Raw genomic sequence first — 24,900 nt, 5'->3', positions numbered from 1 at the left:
GGAGGGTATGGGAACAGAGACTGGCCTTGAAGATATTAAGGTCTACCTGTGAGAAAGATGGGAATAAAGGGTTATCTGAAGACATTAAGGTGTACCCGTGAGAAAGAAAGGATGTATTCGTGAGAAAGAAGGGAGTAGAAGAGTAACATTGATGATAGCTAAATTAGCCAATGAGATATTACTACTGCAGCCTGTAACCAATAGCAAAAAGACACACGAGTTGGGAAAGACTATATAAAAATGCACTTATGGCAATAAACGGTAACTACTTGCATCTCAGAACTTGGTCCGCATCATTTGCCTGTCTCAACTGCGACAAGGGACAGACCCCAGATTGGTGAAAAGCACAAAGCAGGCCACTGGCTCTGAGCTCCCTCCATTTGCCCCATATTTCAGCACTGAAAGTGAAATTACGCCCGGTAGTGGCATTCTTTTGATTTGATTTACAGCCTACAGTACAACAAGGGTCACAAGATAGGCTAGGACACCACGAGAGGAATAAAATTCCTTTGGTCAAACAGGTGGGTGCTCCTGGGAATCCCAGGTGCTACGACATGCCAATATTTGTGTTCAGGGAGCTGGTCAAGTGACCCATCTCTGTTTCTGAAATGGTGTCTGAGTTTGCTCAAGTAACCTCTGACTTGATCCCCATCCACAGCTGGTTGTTCTCCTGACTCCTGCCTCCAGGAACAAAGGCCTGAGAGATCTTGCTGTTGAAGACAGAGAAGAACCCATTAGGTACCTGAGCCCCATCTGCTCCTGCTCTTACTAAATTCAGCATTTGGCCCACATTAGGGGAGGAGTGGTTGATACCCCAGAAGTCTGTGCTGCCGTTCAGTGAGACCTGGACATGCTGGAGAACTGTGCAGAGAAGAACCTAATGAAGTTCAACAAGGGCAAGTGCCGGGTCTTGCACCTGGTGAGGAATAACCCCAGGCACCAGTACAGGTTAGGAGCAGACCTGCTGGAAAGCAGTGCTGCAGAGAAGGACTTGAGAGTTCTGGTCGTCAACAGGTTGACTATGAGTCAGCATTGTGGCCAAGAAGGCAAACAGTACCCTGAGGTGCATTAAGGAGAGTGTGACCAACAGGTCGAGGGAGGTGAATCCTCCTCCTCTACTTTGCTCTGGTGGGGCCCCATCTGGAGTACTGCCTCCAGTTCTGGGCTCCCCACTTTAAGAAAGACAAGGAATTACTGGAGGGAGTCCAGCAGAAGGACACAAAGATGCTGAGGTGTCTGGAGCATCTTTCGTATAAGGAAAGACTGAAAGAGCTGGGTCTGTTCAGCCTGGAGAAGAGAAGGCTGAGAGGGCACCTTATTTATGCTTATAAATATCTCAAGAATGCGTGTCAAGAGAAGGGACCAGACTCTTTTCAGAGGTGCCCAACAATAGCTTGAGAGTCAACAGGCACAAAATGGAGCATAGGAGGTTTTATGTAAACATGAGGAAAAACTTCTTTATGGTAAGGATGCCAGTGCAATCTGCTCTAGGTGAACCTGCTTTAGCAAGTATGTCGGACTAGATCATCTCCAGAGACCCCTTCCCACCTCAACGATTCTGTGATTCATAGCTTCATCTGTGATGGCTCTCGAGGGGCCTACTAAAACCCTCAGAAACTTGGAGAATTTTAATCACATTCTAAGTATTTCTTCAGCGATTTGTTCGGTCTTCTTTCAGAATCTGCAGTTCAGGAACCTGCCACCAGAGGGGTCATTGAAATGCAAATACCCTAACTTGCCAAGGCTCTCTGCGTATTTTTCTTTAACTCTTCCATTCTTGTGTGGTTAATTAGAGAGATACCTGAATATAGTCTAAATATGAATATTTCCATAAGAAAGAACATTTGTAAAGGAATTACTCTTTTTGCAATTTTCTATATTTTCTTACTTACAGAATAAACAACATCAACAGTCACCAATTCATATTGACGCAAAGTGTCTCATAATGAAGTCTGGATATGTAGGAAAAGCAAGATCTTTCTGTCAGACTCTCTATAGACACTCTTCATCCCAACCCCCCATTTGTCATTGGTCATGTGAGACTTGCATCACTTGTGTTAAAATCAATGCTTTTCCCACTCAATTTGGAGCTGAACATCTCAGCATCAATTCCCACCAGCTTTACTTGGAGAAGTGGCTGCTCACAAACACAGCATTTCTCTTAGTTAACAGAACAACAGCAACAAAAACAAAAACCAAGGAAAAAGAGTCATTCAACAGAGAATAAAATCCATTCCTCAGCTTTCTCTTAAGTCCAAGTTGCCTCCACTAAATTCCACATGTACATTTGAATGGAAAATCTCCAGCAAGTTTAGTAGGAAAGGGCAGACAGAAGTAATGAAGGAGTTGGCTGAAGACACAGTCAGGCAGACAGGCGCAGCACCTTTAACCTGCCTGAAACTTAAATCAGCATCTAGTACATGAGAGACATCTGAGGGAATGGAGAGTGAGAGGAGGAGGAAAACCAGATGGACACAGGAAAATGCGTATCTGCAGCGAGTCACACAGAATCACAGAATCACAGAATGTTAGGCATTGGAAGGGACCACAAAAGATCATCTAGTCCAATCCCCCTGCCAGAGCAGGAACACCTAGGTGAGGTTACGCAAGAAGGCGTCCAGGCAGGTTTTGAATATCTCCAGAGAAGACGACTCCACAACCTCCCTGGGCAGCCTGTTCCAGTGTTCCGTCACCCTCACTGAGAAGAAGTTTCTTCTCAAATTTAAGTGGAACCTCTTGTGTTCCAGCTTGAACCCATTACCCCTTGTCTTACTCTTGGTTGTCACCGAGAAGAGCCTGGCTCCATCCTCGTGACACCCACCCTTTATATATTTATAAACATTGATGAGGTCACCCCTCAGTCTCCTCTTCTCCAAGCTAAAGAGACCCAGCTCCCTCAGCCTTTCCTCATAAGGGAGACGCTCCACTCCCTTAATCATCTTCGTGGCCCTGCGCTGGACTCTCTCCAGCAGTTCCCTATCCTTCTTGAACTGAGGGGCCCAGAACTGGACACAATATGCCAGATGACGTCTCACCAGGGCAGAGTAGAGGGGAAGGAGAACCTCTCTCGACCTACTAACCACCCCCCTTCTAATACACCCCAGGATGACATTGGCCTTCCTGGCCGCAAGGGCCCAGTGCTGGCTCATGGTCATCCCACTGTCCACCAGCACCTGCATGTCCCTTTCCCCTACACTGCTCTCTAATAGGTCATTCCCCAACCTATACTGGAACCTGGGGTTGTTCCTGCCCAGATGTAAGACTCTACATTTTCCCTTCTTATATTTCATTAAATTTTTCCCTGCCCAACTCTCCAGCCTATCCAGATCTCGCTGGATGGCAGCACAGCCCTCTGGCGTGTCAGCCACTCCTCCCAGCTTGGTGTCATCAGCAAACTTGCTGATAGTACACTCAATTCCCTCATCCAAGTCGTTGGTGAATATATTGAATAATACTGGTCCCAGTACTGACCCTTGAGGCACTCCACTAGATACAGGCCTCCAACCAGACTCTGCCCCATTGACCACGACTCTCTGGCTTCTTTCCTTCAGCCAGTTTGCAGTCCACCTCACTACCCGATCATCCAGTCCACACTTCCTCAGCTTAGCCGTGAGGATGCTGTGGGAGACGGTGTCAAATGCTTTGCTGAAGTCAAGGTAGACCACATCCACCGCTCTGCCATCATCAAGCCACCTTGTTATGTCTTCATAAAAGGCTATGAGGTTGGTCATGCATGACTTCCCCTTGGTGAAGCCATGTTGACTGCCCTTGATGACCCTCTTACCCTTGATATGTCCTAAGATGGCACCAAGGATAAGTTGTTCCATCACTTTCCCTGGGATGGAGGTGAGGCTGACCAGTCTAGAGTTGCCCGGGTCCTCCTTCTTGCCCTTTTTGAAGACCGGAGTGACATTTGCTTTCCTCCAGTCCTCAGGCACCTCTCCCGTTTCCCAAGACTTGGCAAAGATGACGGAGAGTGGTCCAGCAGTGCCTTCAGCCAGCTCCCATGGATTTATGGATGTCCAGATTGCTTAAATGCTCCCTAACCCAGTCCTCATCAACTGAGGCAAACTCCTCCATTGCCCTGCCTTCCTCTGGGGCCTCAGGGCTACGGGGCTCCTCAGGACAGCCTCTGGCAGTGTAGACACAAACAAAGAAGGCATTTAGCAACTCTGCCTTCTCTGTATCTTCTGTCACCAGGGCACCCACCCCATTCATCAGTGGGCCTACATTGCTTCTGGTGTTAGTTTTATCTGCCATGTATTTGAAGAAGCTCTTTCTGTTGTCCTTGACGCCTTTTGCACGTTTAATTCTAAGGAGGCCTTAGCTTTCCTAGTTGCCTCCCTACATTCTTTAACAACAGCCTTATATTCTTCCCAAGTGGCTAGCCCCTCCTTCCATGATTTGTAAACTCTCCTCTTCCACTTGAGTTTGCCCAGTAGTTCCCTGTTTAACCACACAGGTCTCCTGGCTCCCCTCTTCGACTTCCTGCGCGTCAGGATGCTCTGATCTTGAGCTTGGTAGAAGCAGTCCCTGAATGTTAACCAACTATCTTGGGCCCCTTTACCTTCAAGCAGCCTTGCCCATGGCGTTTCCCCCAGCAGTTGTTTGAAAAGGCCAAAGTTGGCCCTGCTGAAGTCCAGGGTTGCAATTCTGCTTGCTCTTCTGCTCCCACCACACAAGATCCTGAACTCCACCATCTCATGGTCGCTGAAACCAAGGCAGCCCTCCACCTTTACTGCTTCAACCAGACCCTCCTTTTACCCTTCAACCAGACCAGATCCAGCAGCGCACCTCTCCTAGTCGGCTCCTCCACCATTTGCATCAGAAAGTTGTCATCAATGCACTGGAGGAACCCCCTAGACTGTGGCCGGCTGACTGAGTCGTCCTTCCAGCAAATATCAGGGTAGTTAAAATCCCCTATAACAACGAGAGCCTGTGACTGTGAGGCCGCTCTCAGCTGCCCGTAGAAGGCCTCATCAACTTCCTCACTCTGATCTGGTGGCCTGTAATAGACACCCACAACAGTGTCACCCCTGCCAGCCTGCCCCTTAATTCTTACCCACAGACTCTCAACTTGCTCCTCATCTGCACCTGGACAGTACTCTATACATTGTAGTTGCTCTCTCACGTAAAGAGCAACTCCACCACCACGCTTGGCTGGCCTGTCTTTCCTGAAAAGGACATAGCCATCCATGACCACATTCCAGTCATGTGAGCTGTCCAACCATGTCTCTGTTAATGCCACCAGATCATCTCCTGACCGAACGCAGGTTTCTAACTCCTCCTGCTTATTCCCCATGCTGCATGCATTGGTGTACAGGCACTTCAGGGAGCAAGCCGAGTACACTGATTTCACTCTAGGGGTATGGGGAGCCTCCCGGTCTTTATGGATTCCAGCATGCTGCCCCACTGATGCAAGCCCAGCTACAACCCCATCCCCCTTCGAATCTAGTTTAAAGCCCTCCAAATGAGCCCTGCTAATTCCTGTCCCAGCATCTTTTTACCCCTGTGGGATAAACCTTTCCCACATATCACTGTCCGGACTGGTGTCTTATAAAACCAGCCATTATCAAAGAACCCAAAGCCCTGCCTGTAGCACCAGTCCTGAAGCCAATCATTTACGGACTTAATTTTTCTATTCCATCCCACATCATCACCCAAAAATGGAAGGAGGGAAGAGAAGATAACTTGAGCCCCAGACTCTTTCACCATTCATCCCAACGCCCTGAAATCTCTCTTCATTTTCCTCAGACTACGGGATGCAGCTTCCTCCCCATCTGTCTGGAAGATCAGTAGCAGGTAGTAGCCCGTTGGGTGCACCAGGTTGGGGAGCACCCTGGTGATGTCCCTGATCCGGGCTCCAGGTAGGCTACAAACTTCCCTATGATGAGGGTCAGCTCTGCATATCGGGCCCTCTGTCCCTCTCAGAAGGGAATTGCCTACTACAATTACCCTTCTTTCTTTTTTATTGGAGGCAGTCTTGAGGCATGGAGTCGATCGCCTCTTCCTATGTGACCTTGTAGGCGGCCCTTGCACCACATCCCCACCTACATCTTCTTCAATATCCAGGGCCTCAAACTTATTACGGAGGGGCACCCGGGGAAGCAAAGCAGGTAGGGAGGGGGGTTGCCCGTGACGCCTAACTGGAACTTGCTTCCAACCCTCCTCAGCTTTTTGGTCCCCTTCCTCTGCCCAACAGCGACAGGGCAGGGGCTATCCAGGGTCTTCCCTCTCTGCCCGACAGGGCAGGGGGTCCCTCACCTTTTGGGGGGTTCCCCCTTGGGGCCTTTCTGCCTGGCACGCCAGGGAGTTACTCCACCAGTCGATCTCCCTTTCACACTCCCTGATGGACCTCAGTGTCTCAATCTCCTCCTTAAGTTTTGCAACCATGCCGAGCAGATCTTGCACCTGCTCACACCTCACGCAGGTGGAATGCTGGCCTCCCTCCCCTGGCAGCAGCAGGCTCTGGCACTCCCTGCAGCCGGACACCTGGACAGCCACGGTTCGAGGCAGTAGCTCTGTCTGAGTCGACACAGCCTTTTTGAGGCAAACTCTCTTCCTGGAGGAGACCATGGTCGGCAGCAGTCTGGGACACTAGCAGTAGCTGAGAGGGTTTAACAAGCAAGGAGTGATAAGCTCTGCGTCCTACTGCACGAGCTATCCCACCCGCCGCTGCAGCACAGTGTGGGTGATACTCACCCGCGTCACAAGCTGGTTGTCTCTCCCAGCGCCTGGTGGGCAGCGACGTGTCCCTTCCCTCCCTGAAGCTTTTTCAAGGGGCGGGGGTGTGATCACCGTCACCGTGGTAACACCCACACCACGTCAGCCGCGCTCGCAAGGGCTGCCGGGTCCCGAAACTGAAACCCACCCCCACGCTTTTCCTTACCTCGAGATCGCTCTGACAGCTCCGGCCGAGCTGGTTCCGATCAGCTGATCTCGACAACTGAGTCTGTTGAGATGATCTGAGAAATGGTCAGTTTAATCAGGCCATGTGGAAATACTGGAAAGATAGTAAGATTCAATATACTCCAGCCTGGATGGAGTAGTGGTTAAGCAAGTGCTGGGAAGATCAAGGTTTATTTTCCTGACAGCAGTACACTTCCTGGGAGGTTCCATGATGGCAACACAGATAAACATTCTCTCTATTAAAAGTATACAACCATTTAAGCTAGTTAAAATTAAAATGTTCTCATACTCTGTAAATGTTGAGAAAAGTCCCTCATCTTTGCAGGTCAATCTCAGTTCCTGGCCAGAAGCCTTCGGTGCCTTTCAGGATGCCCTGGTATGCCTGATGCTCGCATCTGGGATTGGGAGTGATCTCATTGGGCCATGTGTGACTGAACCCCTCCAATTGAAACTGCAGATTCAGAGTGGCACTAGGCATCTGTCCTCCTGAAAGTCAATGCACCCTGATTTCCAAACTTGTTCTTGAAAAACCAAAACAACCACAAAACAAACCCCAAACAAACTAGCCCTTCTGCCTCACAACAAGAAAAGTATTTTCCTGGAATCATAGAATGTACCGAGTTGGAAGAGACCCACAAGGATCAAGTCCAACTCCTGTCCCTGCATATGACAACCCCACAGTTCACGTCATGTGTCTGAGGGCGTTGTCCAGTCTCTTCTTGAACACTGTCAGGACTACCTTCCTGGGGAGCTTGTTCCAGTGCCCCATCACCCTCTGACTGAAGAACCTTTTCCTAATGTCTAGAGTAAAACTTCCCTGGCACATCTTGCTGCCATTCTCTCGGCTTCTGTCATTGGTCACTAAAGAGAAGAGCTCAGTGCCTGCCCCTCCTCCTCCCCTTGTGAGGAAGCCATAGACCACGATGAGGTCTCCTCTTCTCCAGGTCAAATAAACCAAGTGACTTTAGCCGCTCCTTATACGGCTTCCCCTCCAAACCCTACACCAACTTTGTACCCCTCTTCTGGACACTCTCTGGTAGCTTAATTTCTTTTTTATCCTGTGTCCCCAGCCCTGCACACAGTGCTCCAGATGAGGCAGCACCAGTGCAGAGCAGAGCAGGACAATCCCCTCCCTGCCTGCCTGGCCATGCTGTGCTGGATGCACCCAGGACATGGGTCCCTCTTGTCTGGCAGGGACACTGATGGCTCATGTTCAACTTGGTGTCGACCAGAACCTTCCTCTCTGCAGAGCTGCTTTCCAGCATCTTGTCCCCCAGTCTGTATGTACAGGCAGGGTTGCCGTGTCCCAGGTGCAAAATTGGGCACTTGGTCTTGTTGAACTTCATGCGGCTGATGATTACCCAGTTCTCCGATTTGTGCAGATCCCTTTGCAGAGCCTCTCTGCCCTCGAGAGTGTCAACAGCTCACCCCAGTTTTGTGTCATCAGCAAACTTACAAAGCAATCCCTCAAGTCCTGAGTCTAAGTCATTTATAAAAGCATTGAAGAGCGCTGGCCCCAAGATGGATCCCTGTGGAACCTACTAGTGACTGGGCACCAGCCCGACATAATCACATTTACTAGAACCCTTTGAGCCTGGCTCATCAGCCAGTTGCTCACCCACTGCACTGTTTACCCAGCTGTGTGCTGGACATCTTGTCCAGGAGGAGACTGTGAGAGGCAATATCAAAGGTTTTACTGAAATCCAAAAAGATCGCATTGACAGGCTTCCCTTGGTCAACCAGGTGGGTAACCTTGTCATAGAACGAAATTAAGTTGGTTAAGCAAGACTTTCCCCTCATGAACCCATGCTGGCTGGGACCAATGACTGCGTTGTCGTTCAGACATTTTTCAGTAACTCCCAGAACAATCTTCTCCATGATTTTGCCAGGAACAGAAGTGAGACTGACAGGCCTGTAGTTGCCTGGTGTCATCCCTGTTGCCATTCTTGTAGATTGGGACAATGTTTGCCAGCTTCCAGTCTTCTGGGACCTCTTCAGATTCCCAAGAGTGTTGAAAAATCACAGAGAGAGGTCTCACTGTGATGTCAGCCAGCTCTTTAAGCACCCTTGGATGAATCTCATCAGGCCCCTTTGACTCGTTTGGAGCATAAGGAATTTTTAAATCTGTAAAAGCAATAATACATGTATTTTGATTTATTAATTTGTTTTATTTTCTATTTTCTATTGGATTAGTCCCTGTAAGCCCAACCAGCCTACCATTTTTTTACCTGTCAACTTATTCAACCATGCAGAATGCAATGCTCTGACTTGTGATCCAAGAGGACATGCTAAGGAATACACTCCTCAATCAAAGTCAAGCTAAACAGCCTTTAGCTCCTCCGCTCATCTTTTGGGAATTTTGCTGCCCATTAGATCCCAACTAAAAGACCTTGAATAGGCCCAAGTCTTCCCCCTGAGATCTGACACCTTCATTCTGCTCCTTCCGTTCCTCAGTCTGCTGGGACCCCCTGTTTCATGGTCACTACAGCCAAGGATGACACTGGTTTTCACATCCCTGATCGGTTCTGGTTTGCAAAGATGTGATCCAGGTGAGTGTCATCTATGTTGGTCCGGCTGGTGGCTTGGCTAAGAAATTGCTCCAACACCCTCCAGAAACCTACTGGTCTGTTTTCATAATGTTGTGTTCCCCCTCTAGTGAATGTCAGGGTAATTAAAGTCCCCAGAAATCGCCCCAGGTCACTGATCTGGAGATTTGCTGGAGTTGCTTCAGTTACACCTCGTCTACCTTCTCCCCCTGACTGCAGGTTCTTTATCTCCCACCATGGTGTCACCCAAATTGGCCTTTCCTCTGAGCCTCACACACAAAGGCTCACCCAACCTGTTGAATCTCCCAGCGAGGAGCTCCATACATCCAAGCAACTCCTTCACACAGGAAGTATTCCTTTTCTGACAATCCCACCCTTGTCCCTTTCTAGCCCCAGGACTACAAACCCAGAATGAGATGCATCCATTGACTCAGATGAATCCCTTCCCTCAGGATGGTTAAAGGAGATCCCTCTCTGTCACTGTCCAACTGTCCTGTCTAATGATGAGACAAGGAAAAGAGAGTGTCAGACCTAACTGTGTGTCTGAGAGGAGAAAGGACACTTCTGGAAAGAAGAGTCTCTGCAGAGGTGAGAGAGGGGACACCAGTGATTACTTACAGTGATTACCTACTCTTTCCAAGAATGGTCCTCTGGAGTCCCAGTGACACCCAGAGGGAGCACAGGAGAGGGCTGGGGGCAGTGAGGAAGGGCAGTAAAGTGCTGCCTTGGGCTGCTCCAGTGCTGCTGAGCTGGGCTGGGCTCCTGGGACAGAGGGAGCTCATGGCAAGTGGCAGTGCTGCAGAGAGACAGCTCTGCCCAGGAGCAGCTCCTCTGCAAAGCGCAGCAGGGCTGAGGGCACTGCCTGAGTGTCTCAGGGAGATGAGCAAGGCAGAGAGAGCTGAAAGGTGGTCCAGACTGGGAGGATGACTGAGACCTTACTGGAGGAGAAATCTCTGCAGCCCTTGACACAGTAAGTCTCTGGGTGCAGGGCAATGAATCTGTACCTCCTGGAGGCAACTCCTAAAACTGGCACAGCCACAGCTTGTGGGATCTGTAAGGATGGGGCCCTTGTTCAGGCAATTTTGAACATTTGTGAAGCTGATTGTACACCTAGGGGTGCTCAGGGCTGTCCTTCAGAGCAGGGTCCCTGCACCCCAGGGCTGTGTGCCGGGGCAGGGACTCTGCCACCTGCCAGGGTCAGCGCTCAGCCTGCCCGAGGAGATCCCCACGATGTTGTGTGGAGAAGCTCTCGGTAGAAGGAGAGACCCCAAGCAGGGAAGGGTCCTTCTGCTTTTGAGAGAGTGCTGCCTGGGTCACAGCTGCTCACAGCTCCAGATCACTCAAGGACATTCCCAGATGATGTTTAAAGAAGCACAGCAAGATGAGGGCTACCTGAAAGCAAAGGATCCGGGTATTTCAGTCTTCTACTCTCAGTTTTCTGGTTGTACAATGGGACATACAAATTATTTTTTCAGTTCAGGGCAGGTACTGAAATTCGAGATTCATTTCTCTTAGAGGTGAATAAACCTGTGAGACAGCATCAGGATGACTTTTTCAGCCTCATCAGGGCTGGTCTGATGTTCTCATCAGAGCCGGCCCACACAGAGCTGCCCCTGGGCAGTGCCCGGCTGCTGGCAGGGGTCTGCAGGGCAGAGCTGAGCACACAACCAGTGGGATGGGGTCTGTGACACTGACAGGGAGGATACCTGGGGACAGAAACACAGCTGCAGGCAGGGACAGCTCCAGGCAGCAGAGCAGGGTGTGTTCAGGAGCCCTTTTGGTCCTTCTCTGGAGATGTCTACTGGGCGTTGTCTGCTGGGCAATGATCTGACTCTCCCTTTGGGACACGCCATCTTCAGGAGCCCTGACTCTGCTCTGCCTGTTCTGCTGGGCTCACGAGCTGCCCCCAGAAAGGCCCAGCTCTGCTGTAGGATCCCAGGAGTGCTGCGACTTTTCTTGGGGGTCGGCAGTCTCCTCTCAGATTCCTTTGCTTTTCTCGGTGAGAGGTCGTATCCTGCTCTGTCCATCACATCTCCACCTCTGGGCTGGGACAGAGAAGAGTTTGCAGATCTGCCCTTTCAAACACTGCTCTCCTGCTCCCATATAAGTCTAGTTGTTTTGGTTAATTAGATTAATTATTGTCTGAAGTCATTTTCGAGGAGGCACAAACTGAAGCTCAGGAAAGATTATTAAGATCCTGATGGACACTTCTGCTCTCTGACTCTGCACTGAGCTAGAGGAAGCGAAGCCTTTTTGCCTGTCTCGTCTCAAGACTCTTCACATCGTCAATCACAGAAATGAGGATCTCTACCTGCAAAAAAACCCACTCACCTGATATGGTGGTGGAAAATAAAAAAAACACAGATAAAATAATTATAAAGACATGCTGATTGTCTCCACTGCAGCCCAAGCTCTTCAGCGTCATGTGCACAGATATTAAACTTTTCCATTTAAAGTGGATTGCACCTAACATTCATTGTGAATCTCAGAGCTGTCACAAAGTATCTCCCATGTCACCACTGCAGCAGAGCAAAACTGGCTGCTTGGCAGCATGTGGGCAGAGGTCCTGCTCCTCACAGTACACTCAGCCAGCACAAACCAGAGAAAGGATGTGCATGCTATCTGGAGGGCTGGGGGTATTTCTATGAAAAATGGTGTGGCTTTGCTCAGAGAAATATGTAATAATTTTTCCCATTCCCTTCCTTTTTTGAACAGAGACTCTATAGCAAGAAATCAAAAACATCCAACCACAGCTCCATCACACAGTTCCTCCTCCTGGCATTCACAGACACACAAGAGCTGCAGCTCCTACACTTCTGGCTCTTCCTGGGCATCTACCTGGCTGCCTTCCTGGGCAACGGCCTCATCATCACCACCATAGCCTGTGACCAGCACCTCCGCACTCCCATGTATTACTTCCTTCTCAACCTCTCCCTCCTTGACCTGGGCTCCATCTCTATCACTGTGACCAAATCCATGGCCAGTTCCCTTTGGCGTACCATGGCAATTTCCTATGCAGGATGTGCTGCCCAGGTATTTTTTTTCCTCTTCTTTATCTCAGCAGAGTATTGTCTTCTCACCATCATGGCCTACAACCGCTCCGTTGCCATCTTCAAACCCCTGCACTACGGGACCCTCCTGGGCAGCAGAACTTGTGTCCACACGGCAGCACCTGCCTTTGGCACTTGTTTTTTCTATGTCGTGCTTCACTTTGCCAGTACATTTTCTCTACCGCTGTGCAAGGACCAGTCCTTCTGTGAAATCCCCCAGATCCTCAAACTCTCCCGCTCACACTCCTCCCTCAAGGAAGTTGTGCTTATTGCTGTCAGTCTCTTAGTGGGATTTGTGTGTTTTGTGTTCATTGTGCTGTCCTATGTGCAGATCTTCAGGGCCGTGCTGAGGATCCCCTCTGAGCAGGGATGGCACAAAGCCTTTTCCATATTCCTCCCTCACCTGGCCGTGGCCTCTCTGTTTGTAAGCACTGCCATGTTTGCCTACCTGAAGCCCCACTCCATCTCCTCCCCATCCCTGGACCTAGTGGAGTCATTTCTGTACTCGGTGGTGCCTCCAGCACTGAACCCCCTGATCTACAGCATGAGAAGCAAAGAGATCAAGGATTCCTTGAGGAATATATTTGAACGCATACTACCTCAGCATCATTAAGATACCCCATACACCTTATAAGACTCACAGGATATCCCAGGAAAAGTCAGGACTATCTTTAGTTCTTTTTTATATTTTATTATTTTATTTTTATGTTTCATTATTTATGTTTAATTTATTATTTATGTTTAATTTAATTTTATGTTTATTTATTTATGGGTTTTTTTCTTAGCTGTGATAGTATTAATTGCAATGAAACAGTATTATTCATCCCACTTTATGGCATTCAGCGTATTTTTCCTGAGCTACTATCCCAATGTACTGTCATGGTTTAACTCCAGTAGGCAGCTCAGCACCACACAGCTGCTCACTAACTCCCAAATTTAGATGGGGGAGTGAATTGAAAGTGTAAAAGTGAGACATGTCTTGAGATAAATGCACTTTAATAGGTAAAGCAAAAGTCATGTGCATAAGCAAAGCAAAACAAGGAATTCATTCACTGTTCAGCCATCTCCTGGAAAGCAGGGCTCCGTGACACTTAATGGTTACTTGGGAATATAAGCACCATCACTCTGAATGTCCCTTCTTCTGCTCCCAGGTTTTGTTGCTGAGCATGACATCATACGATGTGGAAGATCCCTTTGGTCGGTTGGGGTCAGCTGTCCCAGCCCTGTCCCCTCCCAACTTCTTGCCAATACCCAGCCTACTCACTGATGGGGAGGTGTAAGAAGAAGAAAAGGCCTTGACGTTGTGTAAGCACTGGTCAGCAGTAATTAAAACATTCCTGTGTTCTCATCCCAAGTTCAAAACATAACACTGAATGAGCATGTAGAAATTTAACTCTATCCCAGACAAAACCAGTGCATGCACCTACAGAACCGCTCTTCCTGTGTAAATCAAGAAGCCAGCAGAAAATCATTTGTTTGAGCTCCCATCTCTTCCAGTCTTCTCTGGAGCTGGGGATACAGCCCCAGCAAGAAGAAAGGGTTAAGGAGCCAGATGCCACATAGAGGAGCAGCTCATGCGGCCGGAGGCTGCATCTTGCTGTCTCAGCAGGGGCTGTCTCTCTGCTGCCTGCTTCTCATCAGGGCTGCTGCTTCCCTGGATCCATAGCCATGGACAGCAGTAGGACACAGCCTTTTCAGTGCTGCTGTGCTCCATTCCACACTGTCCTCTTGTGCCCCCCCTAAGGTCTCGTGTAGCTTGTGACAGTCTTGTTGTATCTACAGTGGTGTCCCTGAGGCTGTGAGCAGGATGAGGCCATGTGAACCACTGCTTAAGAGCTGCCTTCCCTGCTGGCACCACTGTGACCACACAGGGTCCTCAGGCCAAGGCCAAAAGGCTGGATGCCCCTTCCAAATCTGGTGTCAGGAATATACCTAAGGAGCTACTCCCTCAAAAGGACTTTTTCTCTTCTGGGATTCCTAATGGATTCACAGTGACAAGCTCGAAATCCCCAGGTGACATGTTAGAGACCAAAGGCTGGAGGAAAACCTCCCTTCTCAGCTACTGTCCTGGTTTTGTTAAAAAACAAGTTTCTCTTTTAGTGAATTTCCCTGTCAGCTAAAGCCTCCTAAATAACTGCAGTTTTCCTGAAAGCTAGATACATGTTTTAGTAGACATAGCAATGGTATGCAAGGTCATTGATAATGATGCATCTCACGAGATGCGCAAGCAGAAGGTGAACTGAAATTTGACCAACTAAATATTCCATCCCATTCACGTCATACTTCGTATAAAAGTGGGAGATCACTAGGATCTAGTCTCTTTTCCTTATGGCTGACATTGGCAGAGGACCTTGCGAGCTGTCCCTGCGAACTGAGGCTTAGTGACAGACTGAATCCAATTCTGGTTGGCTGCAGGGTCCAGTCCAGGACTTTGGGTGCCGGCCCCACATCTGCCAGAGCAGTTGCTGGGATTTTCAAGATTGGTTTTGTATATTTTGTATTATTTTCTCTATTTTTATTGGTAGCATTAGTAAAACATTTTTAATTTTTCCAACTCTCTTCTCTCTGTCCTTCTTTCCCTCCCAATCACCTGTCCTTAGTGGGAAGGGAGGAGAGGGAGGGGCTGAAGGGGGAAGCAGGGGGGAGAGGAGGTTAACAATACATGTGCCACGATTTTATTGTCACCCCACAATCAAACCATGACAGCTACATACATCAATGCAGACAACACCTGCTTTTGGTCTGATGGCCAACGGTCTCCTGGAGAAGAATCGGGAGCTGTCAGGAGATCACAGAATAGCAGAATGGTAGGGGTTGGAAGAGATCTCTGGGGATCCTCTGGTCCAATCCACCTGCTAAAGCATGTGCTCTATTGCTGGGCACCACTAAAAAGAGTCTGGTCTCATCTTCTTGACATCCACCCTTGAGATATTTATAAGCATTGATAAGAACCCCTCTCAGCCTTCTCCAGGCTGAACAGACCCAGCTCTCTCAGTCTCTCCTCATAAGAAAGATGCTCCACACTCCTCATCACCTTTGTGTCCCTCCACTGGACTCCCTCCAGTAATTCCTTGTCCTTCTTAAACTGGGGAGCCCAGAACTGGACCCAGTAAGTCCAGATGCAGCCTCACCAGGGCAGAGTAGAGAGGGAGGATTCATCTCCTTCGACCTGTTGGTCACACTCTTCCCAATGCACCCCATGTACCATTGGCCTTCTTGGCCACAAGGGCACATTGGTGACTCATGGTCAATCTGTTGTCCACCTGAATTCCCAGGTCCTTCTCTGCAGAGCTGCTTTCCAGCAGGTCCACCCCTCAGCTGTACTGGTGCCTGGGGTTATTCCTCCCCAGGTGCAGGACCCTACACTTGCTCTTGTTGAACTTCATCAGGTTCTTCTCTGCCCAGTCCTGCAGGCTGTCTAGGTCTCGCTGAATGGTAGCACAGCCTTCTGGTGTGTCAGCCCTTCCTCCCAGTTTGGTATCATCAGCGAACTTGCTGAGGGTGCCCTCAGTCTCTTCATCTGGGTCACTGATGAACAGGTTGAACAGGTCTGGACCCAACACTGACCCCTGGGGAACCCCACTAACTACAGGCCTCCAAACAGACTCTGCACCATTGATCACGGCCCTCTGAGCTTTGCCATCCAGCCAGTTCATGATCCATCTCACTGTGCATTCATCCAGCCTGCACTTCCTGAGCTTGCTTTTGAGGATGTTGGGAGAGACGGTGTCAAAAGCCTTGCTGAAGTCAAGGTAAACAATGTCCACTGCTCATCCTTCCTCTACCTAGCCAGTCATACCATCATAGAAGGTGGGCAGGTTGGTCAAACATGATTTCCCCTTGGTGAACTCATGCTCACTGCTCCTGATAACCTTCTTTTGCTCCACATGCTTGGAGATGGCATCTAGACAAAGTTGTTCCATCACCTTTCTAAGGATGGAGGTGAGGCTGACTGGCCTATAGTTTCCTGGGTCATCCTTCTTGCCCTTTTGGAAGACTGGAGTGATGCTGGTTTTCCTCCAGTCCTCAGGCACCTCTCCTGCTCTCCAAGAGGTGATGGAGAGTGGCTTAGCAATAACATCTGCCAACTCTCTCAGCACTTGTGGGTTCATCCCATCAAGGCCCATGGATTTGTGAATCTCCAGTTTGTCTAAACAATCTTTAACCTGATCTTCCTTAACCAAGGGAAAGTCTTCCTTTTGCCAGACTTTCTCTCCTGTCTCTAGTGTCTGCGATACCTGAGGGCCAGTCTTAGGCAGTAAAGATGGAAGGGAAGAAGGCTTTCAGGAACTCTGCCTTCTCTGTATCAACTGTCACCAGGGCACCCTCCTCATTCAGCAGCAGATCTATATTTTCCCTAACCTTCCTTTTTCTGCTGATATACCTGAGCCCCACTTTGTTATCTACCTCAGTAGTGTGACCCAGCGACTTTGTGAACACAGAGCTATGCTCTAATTAAGCAAAATAAATGTACTTGCAGTGTCTTTTCTCTCTGACACACAGGCATCTAAAAAATGAACCAAATATTCTTCTCCATACATTCCCTACCAAGTGAGAGGGGAAAAAAAAAGGACGTAAAACCTTCCAAGGAGAAAGGTCAATGGGGCAGTCATGGAGGCTCCCTCCTACCAGGAACGGGGAAGGTTCCCATCCCTTAGACTAGTCTCTTCCTCCTCTCTCTCGTGACTTGCATGGTGTTTGTGCTTGGGAAAACCCTCTTCATTGTGTAGGTGGGGACAAACCAGCATTTGCACGCCTGCATGGGCTTTTTCTTGGGGCATTTGTTCTCCCAGGACACCTTCTGCACATCCACCATGCTGCCCCAGCTGATGGCCAGCTTTGTGGCTGGGGACAGCACCATCTCTGCTCATCATGGTGTTAGTGCTGTTTCCTGCACCTTGTGCTTGTACAGAGCATTCACTACTGGTGACCACATCCTACGATCAGTACAGGGCTGTGTGACATCCCCTGCCCTCTACAAGACTCATGAACTGGGACATCTGTCTCCAGAGGGCAGACACGCTTTGACTAGAGGTTTTTCTGTCATCTACAGTAATTGTTTCAGTTGTGTCCCAGGTAAGGTCTGTGTGGCCCCAGTGGAGTGGAGCACTTCTTCTGTGATTTATCACATTGCTGGAGCTCTCACACAGTGACACTGAGACACTCGTGCTCTCTCCTTTCCTAACCTGCTTTTTAGATCACATCATCCTCTTCCTGTTCACATGGTTATCCTGTGTGTGCATCAGATCTCCGTGGTCAGGCAGAGGCACCTCTGGGGTGGTGAAAGGCTTGACCTTCCTTCAGTGATGCTGAGAGGGCTGTGAAGAGGCCTCTCAAGCGTGGAAGGACAATATGTCCCTTTGGGTGCTGGCTGTGAGATCACTTCTGACTGGTCAGCCCACGGGAGAGAGATACTCTGAGGTCATGAGGGTCATCAGAAAGCTTCCCCCAACAAGATGACACATTTAGGGAGGTCAGAAAGAGCCTGTGCAAGAGAGATGGGAGATTTGGGGGAAGGAAGAGAGACTTTGCCAAAATACTTGAAAGAAGAGGTAAAATGGAGTTTGGTGATGTTGTTGTGAAAACACAGACTGTGAAAACATTCCTGTTTAGCCCTTTGTCATGGTTTAACCTGAGCTAGCAATCACAACCATGATAGCTGCTCGCTCACTCCCAGACTCTACCCCCAAATAGAGGAGAGAATCAAAAGGGAAGGGAGAAACTTGTGGATTGAGATAAACACAGTTTAATAAAATAATGAAATAATACATAGATACCACTACTACTAGTAACATATGTAAAATGGAAAATGGAATATAAAATAAGATACTCAATGCAATTCCTCACAAACTCCATCTGCACCAAGCAGGGAGAGCACCCTCGTCGCAAACAGCTGATCTGAGGGGAAGAGGGAAAAAGCCAAAAAGGCCCAGAAGCCCTTGCAAAATGGCAGGATGGCAAAAGGTCAAACTTAAAGAAACTCCCAAATGGAACTCCACTGAAACAGAGTAGAAATGGAACAGGTCTCCACCTCCACATCCGGAAAACCCTATGCCCCTTAAACATGAAACCTGATGCTGAACATTCTCATTGGTCAATCTGGATGGCAGTCATGGTCTGTCCCATCCATGCCCCACTTCCGAGGTGCTTCACACCTGTGGGCAGATTGCTCAGAAAGACCTTGGCTCCCACACAGCAACTAAGATAATAAGCTCTTTGTTCCAATTCAAAACCACTGGAAAGTTACTTGGAGAAAAACGTGTTCTCTGTCCCGGAGTTTTTCTCAAACTAAATCCAAGCAATGACCATGTTTGCTGCAAAAAAGAAAAAGCTTCTAACTGCATGAAGAAAATTAACTCAGTTTCAGTCAAAACAACACAATGGGTTTTGAGCAACCTTTTCTAGTGGAAGGTGTCCCTGCCCGTGGCAGGCGGGGCTGGAACTAGATAATCTTAAAGGTCTCTTCCAAACCAAAACATTCTATGATTTGATGGGAAGAGGGACATATACTCCCTTATCCTCTCCTCAAGATAGAATACCTGCCCCAACACAGTAAGGACATCAATACCTGGGCAAAGAGTGTAGACTTTGTTTGTATTAGTATGTTCCCAAGCTCAGCAAAATCAAGAGTTAAGTGGCACAGACAGAAAACTCAGTAATCTGCAGAGACAATTTCCACCAAATAGCTACTATAACTGTAGCACCCTTGATACAAAACTGCCCTTGTCTCATGCCCCACACTGGACACAAAAAAGGAATGTGGTTTAACCTGGCTGCCATGTTTTACTTTCCACTGAGCCACTCAGTCACTCCTCTGCTAGAGAGGACGGGAGAAGAAAAACTCATTGTTCAAGATAAAAGCAGTTTAATAAAGAAAAGCAAAAGCTGCCTGTGGAAGCAAAGGAAACTCAAAAGATTTATTCTCTTCTTGCCATCAGCAGGTGACGTCCAGCCCTTTCCCGGGAAGCTGGGCATCAGTACATGTAGCTGTTGCTTCAGAAGGCAAATGCCTTAATTACAAAAGCTGCCCCCCACCCCTTCTCATGGCTTTTATTGCCGAGCATGACAAAAGGACAAGCAAGCTCCAGCAGGTCTGACTATATTAACACCTGACTGACTTCTGTGGTCAAGAGGAACCTGAGAACATTCCCTACTGTCATCAAGGGAAGACCTGGAGGGGAAGAAAGCACAGCATCATTCAGGTTTCCACTCTCCTGGAAGGGACTTCAGGAGGTCTCAGGTCCAACCTCCTGCTCACAGCAGGTTTGGCTATGGAGTGAGACCACATTGCTCAAGTCGTTACCATGTGGGGGCTGGAAAACATCCAAGGACAGAGACAGCACAAAAAAGCTAGGAAACCTGCTCCAATGCTTCAATGCCTTCATGGAGAAACGTTGATTGACCCCACTGAGGCCACAAAGCCTCCCCATGGGCTCATTAGAGCAGATAACTGAAGGCTGTGGTTACAGGTAAGCAAAGGAATGTGCAGGCAGCTCAGGTTCTGAGAAAACCCTGGGTTTGTTCTATGAAGCAGAAAGGACAAATCCTGACCCAGGCCCAGGGAAGGCAGATCCTGTCCCTCATGTGTGGCTCAGGGCTCTTCGTGGAGCAGTGGGGTGTGAGGGCGAGCAAGGCCAAGTGTAGGAAACCTGTACAACCCCTCAGGGCTTCCCCAAAAAGGGCCCAGGAGGAAACAAAGTCCAGAGCCTCAAAATAAGGTTTGTCCTGGTAGGCCTCTGCAACAGATACAACTACCATAGCCAGGGGGACAGAGACCTTAGTCCTGTGTGGCCTTTCAGCCTCCCCAGAGCCCTTGGCCATTTCACCTTCAGGTTTGCTTATACTGTCCCCTTCAGGAACTTTTTTCCCTTCAGGCTGTTGACATCCATCTTGCTGTCCTACCTAGCTCTCATCCTGGGATTTCTATACCTTCACCGATGTCTGTCCACCAACACTGGCCTTTCTTTGAAGCACAAAGCCATGGTCTGATCCAGACTTTCTCTGGGTGACCTCTTGCACCTCAGCACTGCCCTTAGATTGAGGTGTCTTTTTCCTCACCTCCAATCTGAACCTTCCAAGCTGCACTTTGTGGGGGTTTCCTTCTCTTCCCACTAACTAGAAAAGCTCCATTATCTCTGAAACCCCCTTCAAGCAGTTTCAGGCTACTGCTATAGTGCCCTGAGCCTCCACTTCACCAGGCTCAAGAAGCCCAGGTTTCTCAGCCTCTCCACAAAGGCCCCAAACCCCATCCTGGAAGATCTCCTCTGGAGCCTCTCCAGTTCCTCTCCATTCCTCCAGAACAGAGTCCCACACCTAGACACATTAGTCCAGATGTGGTCACACCTGATAACGATTATTAGGCCAACTGCATGTCCTCACCTTTCTCTAAAACTGCAACAACAAATTCACGCATGAACAGCCTCTTTTACGGCCAGTAGAAATAATGACTTGATTTTTTTTCCTTGTAAGAAAACGCTGGAAGTGATCAGAGGAGCAAAATGGGATTACCCTTCTAGAGATCAGATCTGCAAGACTAGCTGCACCAGCTCACCAGGCAAAGTAACTTCACCATGATCTTCCAAGCCACATGGCTGCTGCTGGCTGTTTAACTCCAGAGACAGAACTGACCTCACAGCCACCTTCACAGTCATATGCTGCCTGCTGGAGTAGGAGTTTCTAAGGCAAGGCTGAACTCACCATAGCATTCTCACCCATCTTCTCCTTTTGGTCAACAAGCTGAACAGATACAGGTCACCTCACGTTCCTTTTCCCATATCACGAGACACTCCTGAGACCTCACGGTCCCTGTCCTGCTCTCAAGGTACCAACTAGCCTAAGTCCAGGTTAGGAAAGGGACTGAAGGTGAGGGATTGAGAGCATGGGAAGGGGGGCTTTGGGTGTTAGGTTTTCAGGCTGGGTTTTCTGGACTAGAGCTCACCTTCCAGGATTAGGGATTAAGCAAAGGCTTAGCAGGAAGGTTCGGAGCTCTGCTGAGGGCGTCTGGTTAGTATTTAGGGTATAGGCTGGCTTTGAATGTTAGGGTTTTGTTAGGGCTGGGGTCACGGCTTGACTTAAGGCCAGAATTTTCATGCTAGGGATAAGTAAGGACTAAGAATTAGGGTGAGTGGTAGGGTAAGACTAAAGGGTTATGTGTTTGCCCTTTGGTTTAGAACTAAGGTTTGAGGTTAAGGGAGTAGCATAGTGGATTCCTTTAGAGGTGAAAGCTAGCATTCAGGGGTAGCAGTTAGGAGCAGGAAAAAGTTGAAACCTCTGCAGAAAGGAACTAAATGAAATCACTGAAAAAGTTTCCATCATGGTTAGTTTTTTGGAAGAATTTAAATGATTTTTTTGATAGTTTTTTTATTAGCAGTATCAAGACCACGTACCAGAAAGCTGATTATACTCTCTTACCTATGTGAATAATTTAGGCAGCCACTTAACAAAAGAAATTTTCTTCTGTATTTATAGTGCAGCATTTTTTCTCCATACTTCTGCCTCATTGTCTTTTCTCCTTCCTCTCCCTATTCCATTTTCAAAGAGCTCTCCAAGGCAAAGATTTCTTTCATCACAGAATAACTCAGGTTGGACACGACATGACTGTCATCTTGTCTGCCCCTCTTGTTCAAGGTAGGGTGAATTAGATGAGGTAGCTCAAAGGCTCCCTCCAGTTTGCCATTATCCACAAAGGAGCTGAAGGTGAGCTGCATATCATCGTTCAGGGAGATAGCGAAGATATTCAACAGTGTTCACTCAAGTGCTGGTCACAGAGGGATACCAACAGTGACTGGTTGCCAGGAGGACTCCACACCACTGATGGCATCTGGGCTTGACCATCCAGCCAAACTCCCACTCACATTATCATCTACATCTGCTATCATCAGTCACAAAGCTGGTCAGCAACAGGGGCTGGGTGGTGGAGCTGTAGCAGGTCTCCAGGATGGACACAGAGACCTTGGTTCGAGGAAGTACATCCCAGTGCTGCATTCAGGTGGTTTCTTGAGGAAGTTACTCTCAACATAAAGTGACCTCAATACACTGGCCTACAGGCCTCCATAGCACCCACAAAAACAGCTGATGACGCTTGTGCTCATTTGAGTTTGTCTCCCCCTACACATGATGTGCATGCTCATATTTCACTTCAGTGCACACCTGGACATTTGACCTAGTCATTTGGTGTCCTTCCATGGAAGGAAGAAGAAAGTCTCTCAGCTGTGGTCAGAGGACAATGATCAAAATGGTGGCTGCAAGAGACAGCCCGAAGCTGTCACCCAGCAGCATGACAGATTATTTCTATGTCTCTCTTGCACACACAGGCTGCCCTGCTCTTCTCCTGCCATTCCTGCACCCTGTCCCCATGGTTCCCACAGCCCCCGAGTTGGGGCTTTTGTTCTCTGGATCAAATGGGCTGTGGTGCCCGGGCTGTGGTGACTCTGCAGGGCTATACAGGTCAGGCTGGGAGGCAGACACAGCTGATGGTAGCCACTGCCACTGACCACTGCCCACACAAGCTCTTAGGTGGCCATGGAGGGTGCTCAGAGGGACCCTGCCTTATTTACCATCTGTGTGGGTGCTGACCGCCAACAAGCAAAACCTGAACCAGCCCTAAGTCTCATGAAAAGAACACTATGACCCTGACCTCATCACACTGAGCCCACAGAGAAACAAGCAAAGCAACGAGCCACTTCCGAGTCTATTCCTTAGGCATGTTCTTGAGAGCAACTTTGGAAGAAGACCTAAACCTTAAGGCACTGTTCTAAGGAGATCCCCTTGCTGATGGAGATGCTGTTCTGTGGCCAGTTCTGTCACGGAAGTGCCCATTGCTTGTCCCTGCCTGAGGTCACAGGACTGCCATATTGCAAAATTGTGACCAAGTCTCAGGAGCCGTCAGCCCTAGTGGCCAGAGAGTTGGTCCAATGGCACTGAAGAGCTCCAGGAGACATCAATCGGTTTGCTTCTTTTCTACACCGAGCTTTAAAGGCTGCTTTTGATAGTAAAATGTGATGAAAACATAACGTTCCTCCAAGAAGACCTCAGGTAAGTCGTTTCCCCAAATTCAAACTTCTTTTCCCAGGGAGGCTGAATTTCCTCCATAGCAATCAAATGATCAGGTTTTGCACACAAGAGTTGGTGTGGTTCTAAGCATCTTTATTTTGTGTATGCTGCCTTAAAGAAGCAGAGTGTTCTGCCTTTTGCTTTTGCCGCTGGAAGTCAGGAGTGGTCAGCGCTGTGCTTCATGTTAGGATCGTTTCATTTTGGTCTTCCTGAAAGTTACTTTTGCCGGGTGCAACTCAGAGAAAAACGCCTCAGTCTCTTACAGGCCCCTGCTCTTGAGTCCGCTCTCAACATCACAGGCAAAGAGCTGCTGCTGCTTTTCTGCACTGGATGTTTGACATCTCTTTGCTTTAGGGACAAGATCTCTTCGATCAAGAGACTGAAACAGAAGCAGAAGCACCAGAAGCTGACATTTCTCCAAGTTTTCCCCCAGTGCCTCGAGTCCCAAAGAGAAGAGAAGAGAACAGCAATGGTGTCATTTTCTACCTCAGGGATCAAGCTGTGGCAGGAATTGTATTATGGAACACCTTCAACAGGATGCCTGTTGCTGGCAAGGTCAGTGCAGGACTGGTGTGCTGAGCAGTGAGTCTTGCTTACGTTGGGGATTTTCTTGTGGACAAATCAATATCTGCCAGTTTAAAATGAGGAAAAAGAAATGGAGATGCTCTGGGTGTGTTGGTACGACACTTGCAAGAAACTTCTAGGTTGGTTGTGCTTTAGTCATTAGCAGTGCGGGTCAGAGTGGCTTCCAATCTGATTCTAAAGAAGTGCTGTTTTTTCTTCAGCTTTCAGACCTTTTTTTCCTCATTTTTGGTGCATATTTTCTTCTAGCTCTCTAAAAAGCATTGAATTGAGGCGTGGAAATGACTTCACAACCTTGAGATTGTAAAGAAGGTGTGTTTATTGAAAGCGCTGGACACACGGCTAAATAATTCCACCTAAGACTTGTGTAAATTTCCAGTAGCTGTGAGCTTGGTGAAATGCTGTAAAGTGTTACATATCCACGAAAGTTCTAGGAACACCTATGCATATCCATAACCTGTCCCCCAGAAGGCAGTTCTTATCACAATGACTTCCGGGAAATCATTTCCACAGCCTCCACCTCCGGCCCCTCCTGGTTGCACCTGCGCAGTGATGGTGAACCGGGGTCTTCTTCGCTGTACACTTTTACCTCTGGCCTGGTGTGCTGAGTTGGCTGGGACTCAAACTGATGAGTTGGTTAGAGCTGGCAGATCTCCTGTCCTGGGCCCAAGTTTCTCTTATCTAGTTGACCCAAGGATGCAGCTAGGGTTTTTTTTATCTTTGCAAGGCCTGTCAAGTCGTCAGCGAGCTCCCATTTCTCA

At 48.6% G+C, this 24,900-nt stretch overlaps 1 protein-coding gene across 1 annotated transcript; it reads left to right on the top strand.

Annotated features, from left to right (window-relative positions):
* Nucleotides 1-850: 850 nt before the first annotated feature.
* LOC135990107 (olfactory receptor 14A16-like) lies at nt 851-13,118 on the top strand. The gene is made up of 2 exons (XM_065637527.1): nt 851-1,063; nt 12,171-13,118. Exons 1-2 carry the CDS (start codon nt 851-853, stop codon nt 13,116-13,118), a joined length of 1,161 nt encoding a protein of 386 aa, XP_065493599.1.
* The last annotated feature ends 11,782 nt before the right edge of the window (nt 13,119-24,900 follow it).

The sequence above is a fragment of the Caloenas nicobarica genome, chromosome 6 (assembly GCF_036013445.1).
Source record: "Caloenas nicobarica isolate bCalNic1 chromosome 6, bCalNic1.hap1, whole genome shotgun sequence".
Lineage (NCBI taxonomy): Eukaryota > Metazoa > Chordata > Aves > Columbiformes > Columbidae > Caloenas > Caloenas nicobarica.
Note: the sequence above shows the minus strand (reverse complement) of the source record. Positions and strands in the feature narration are given on the sequence as shown.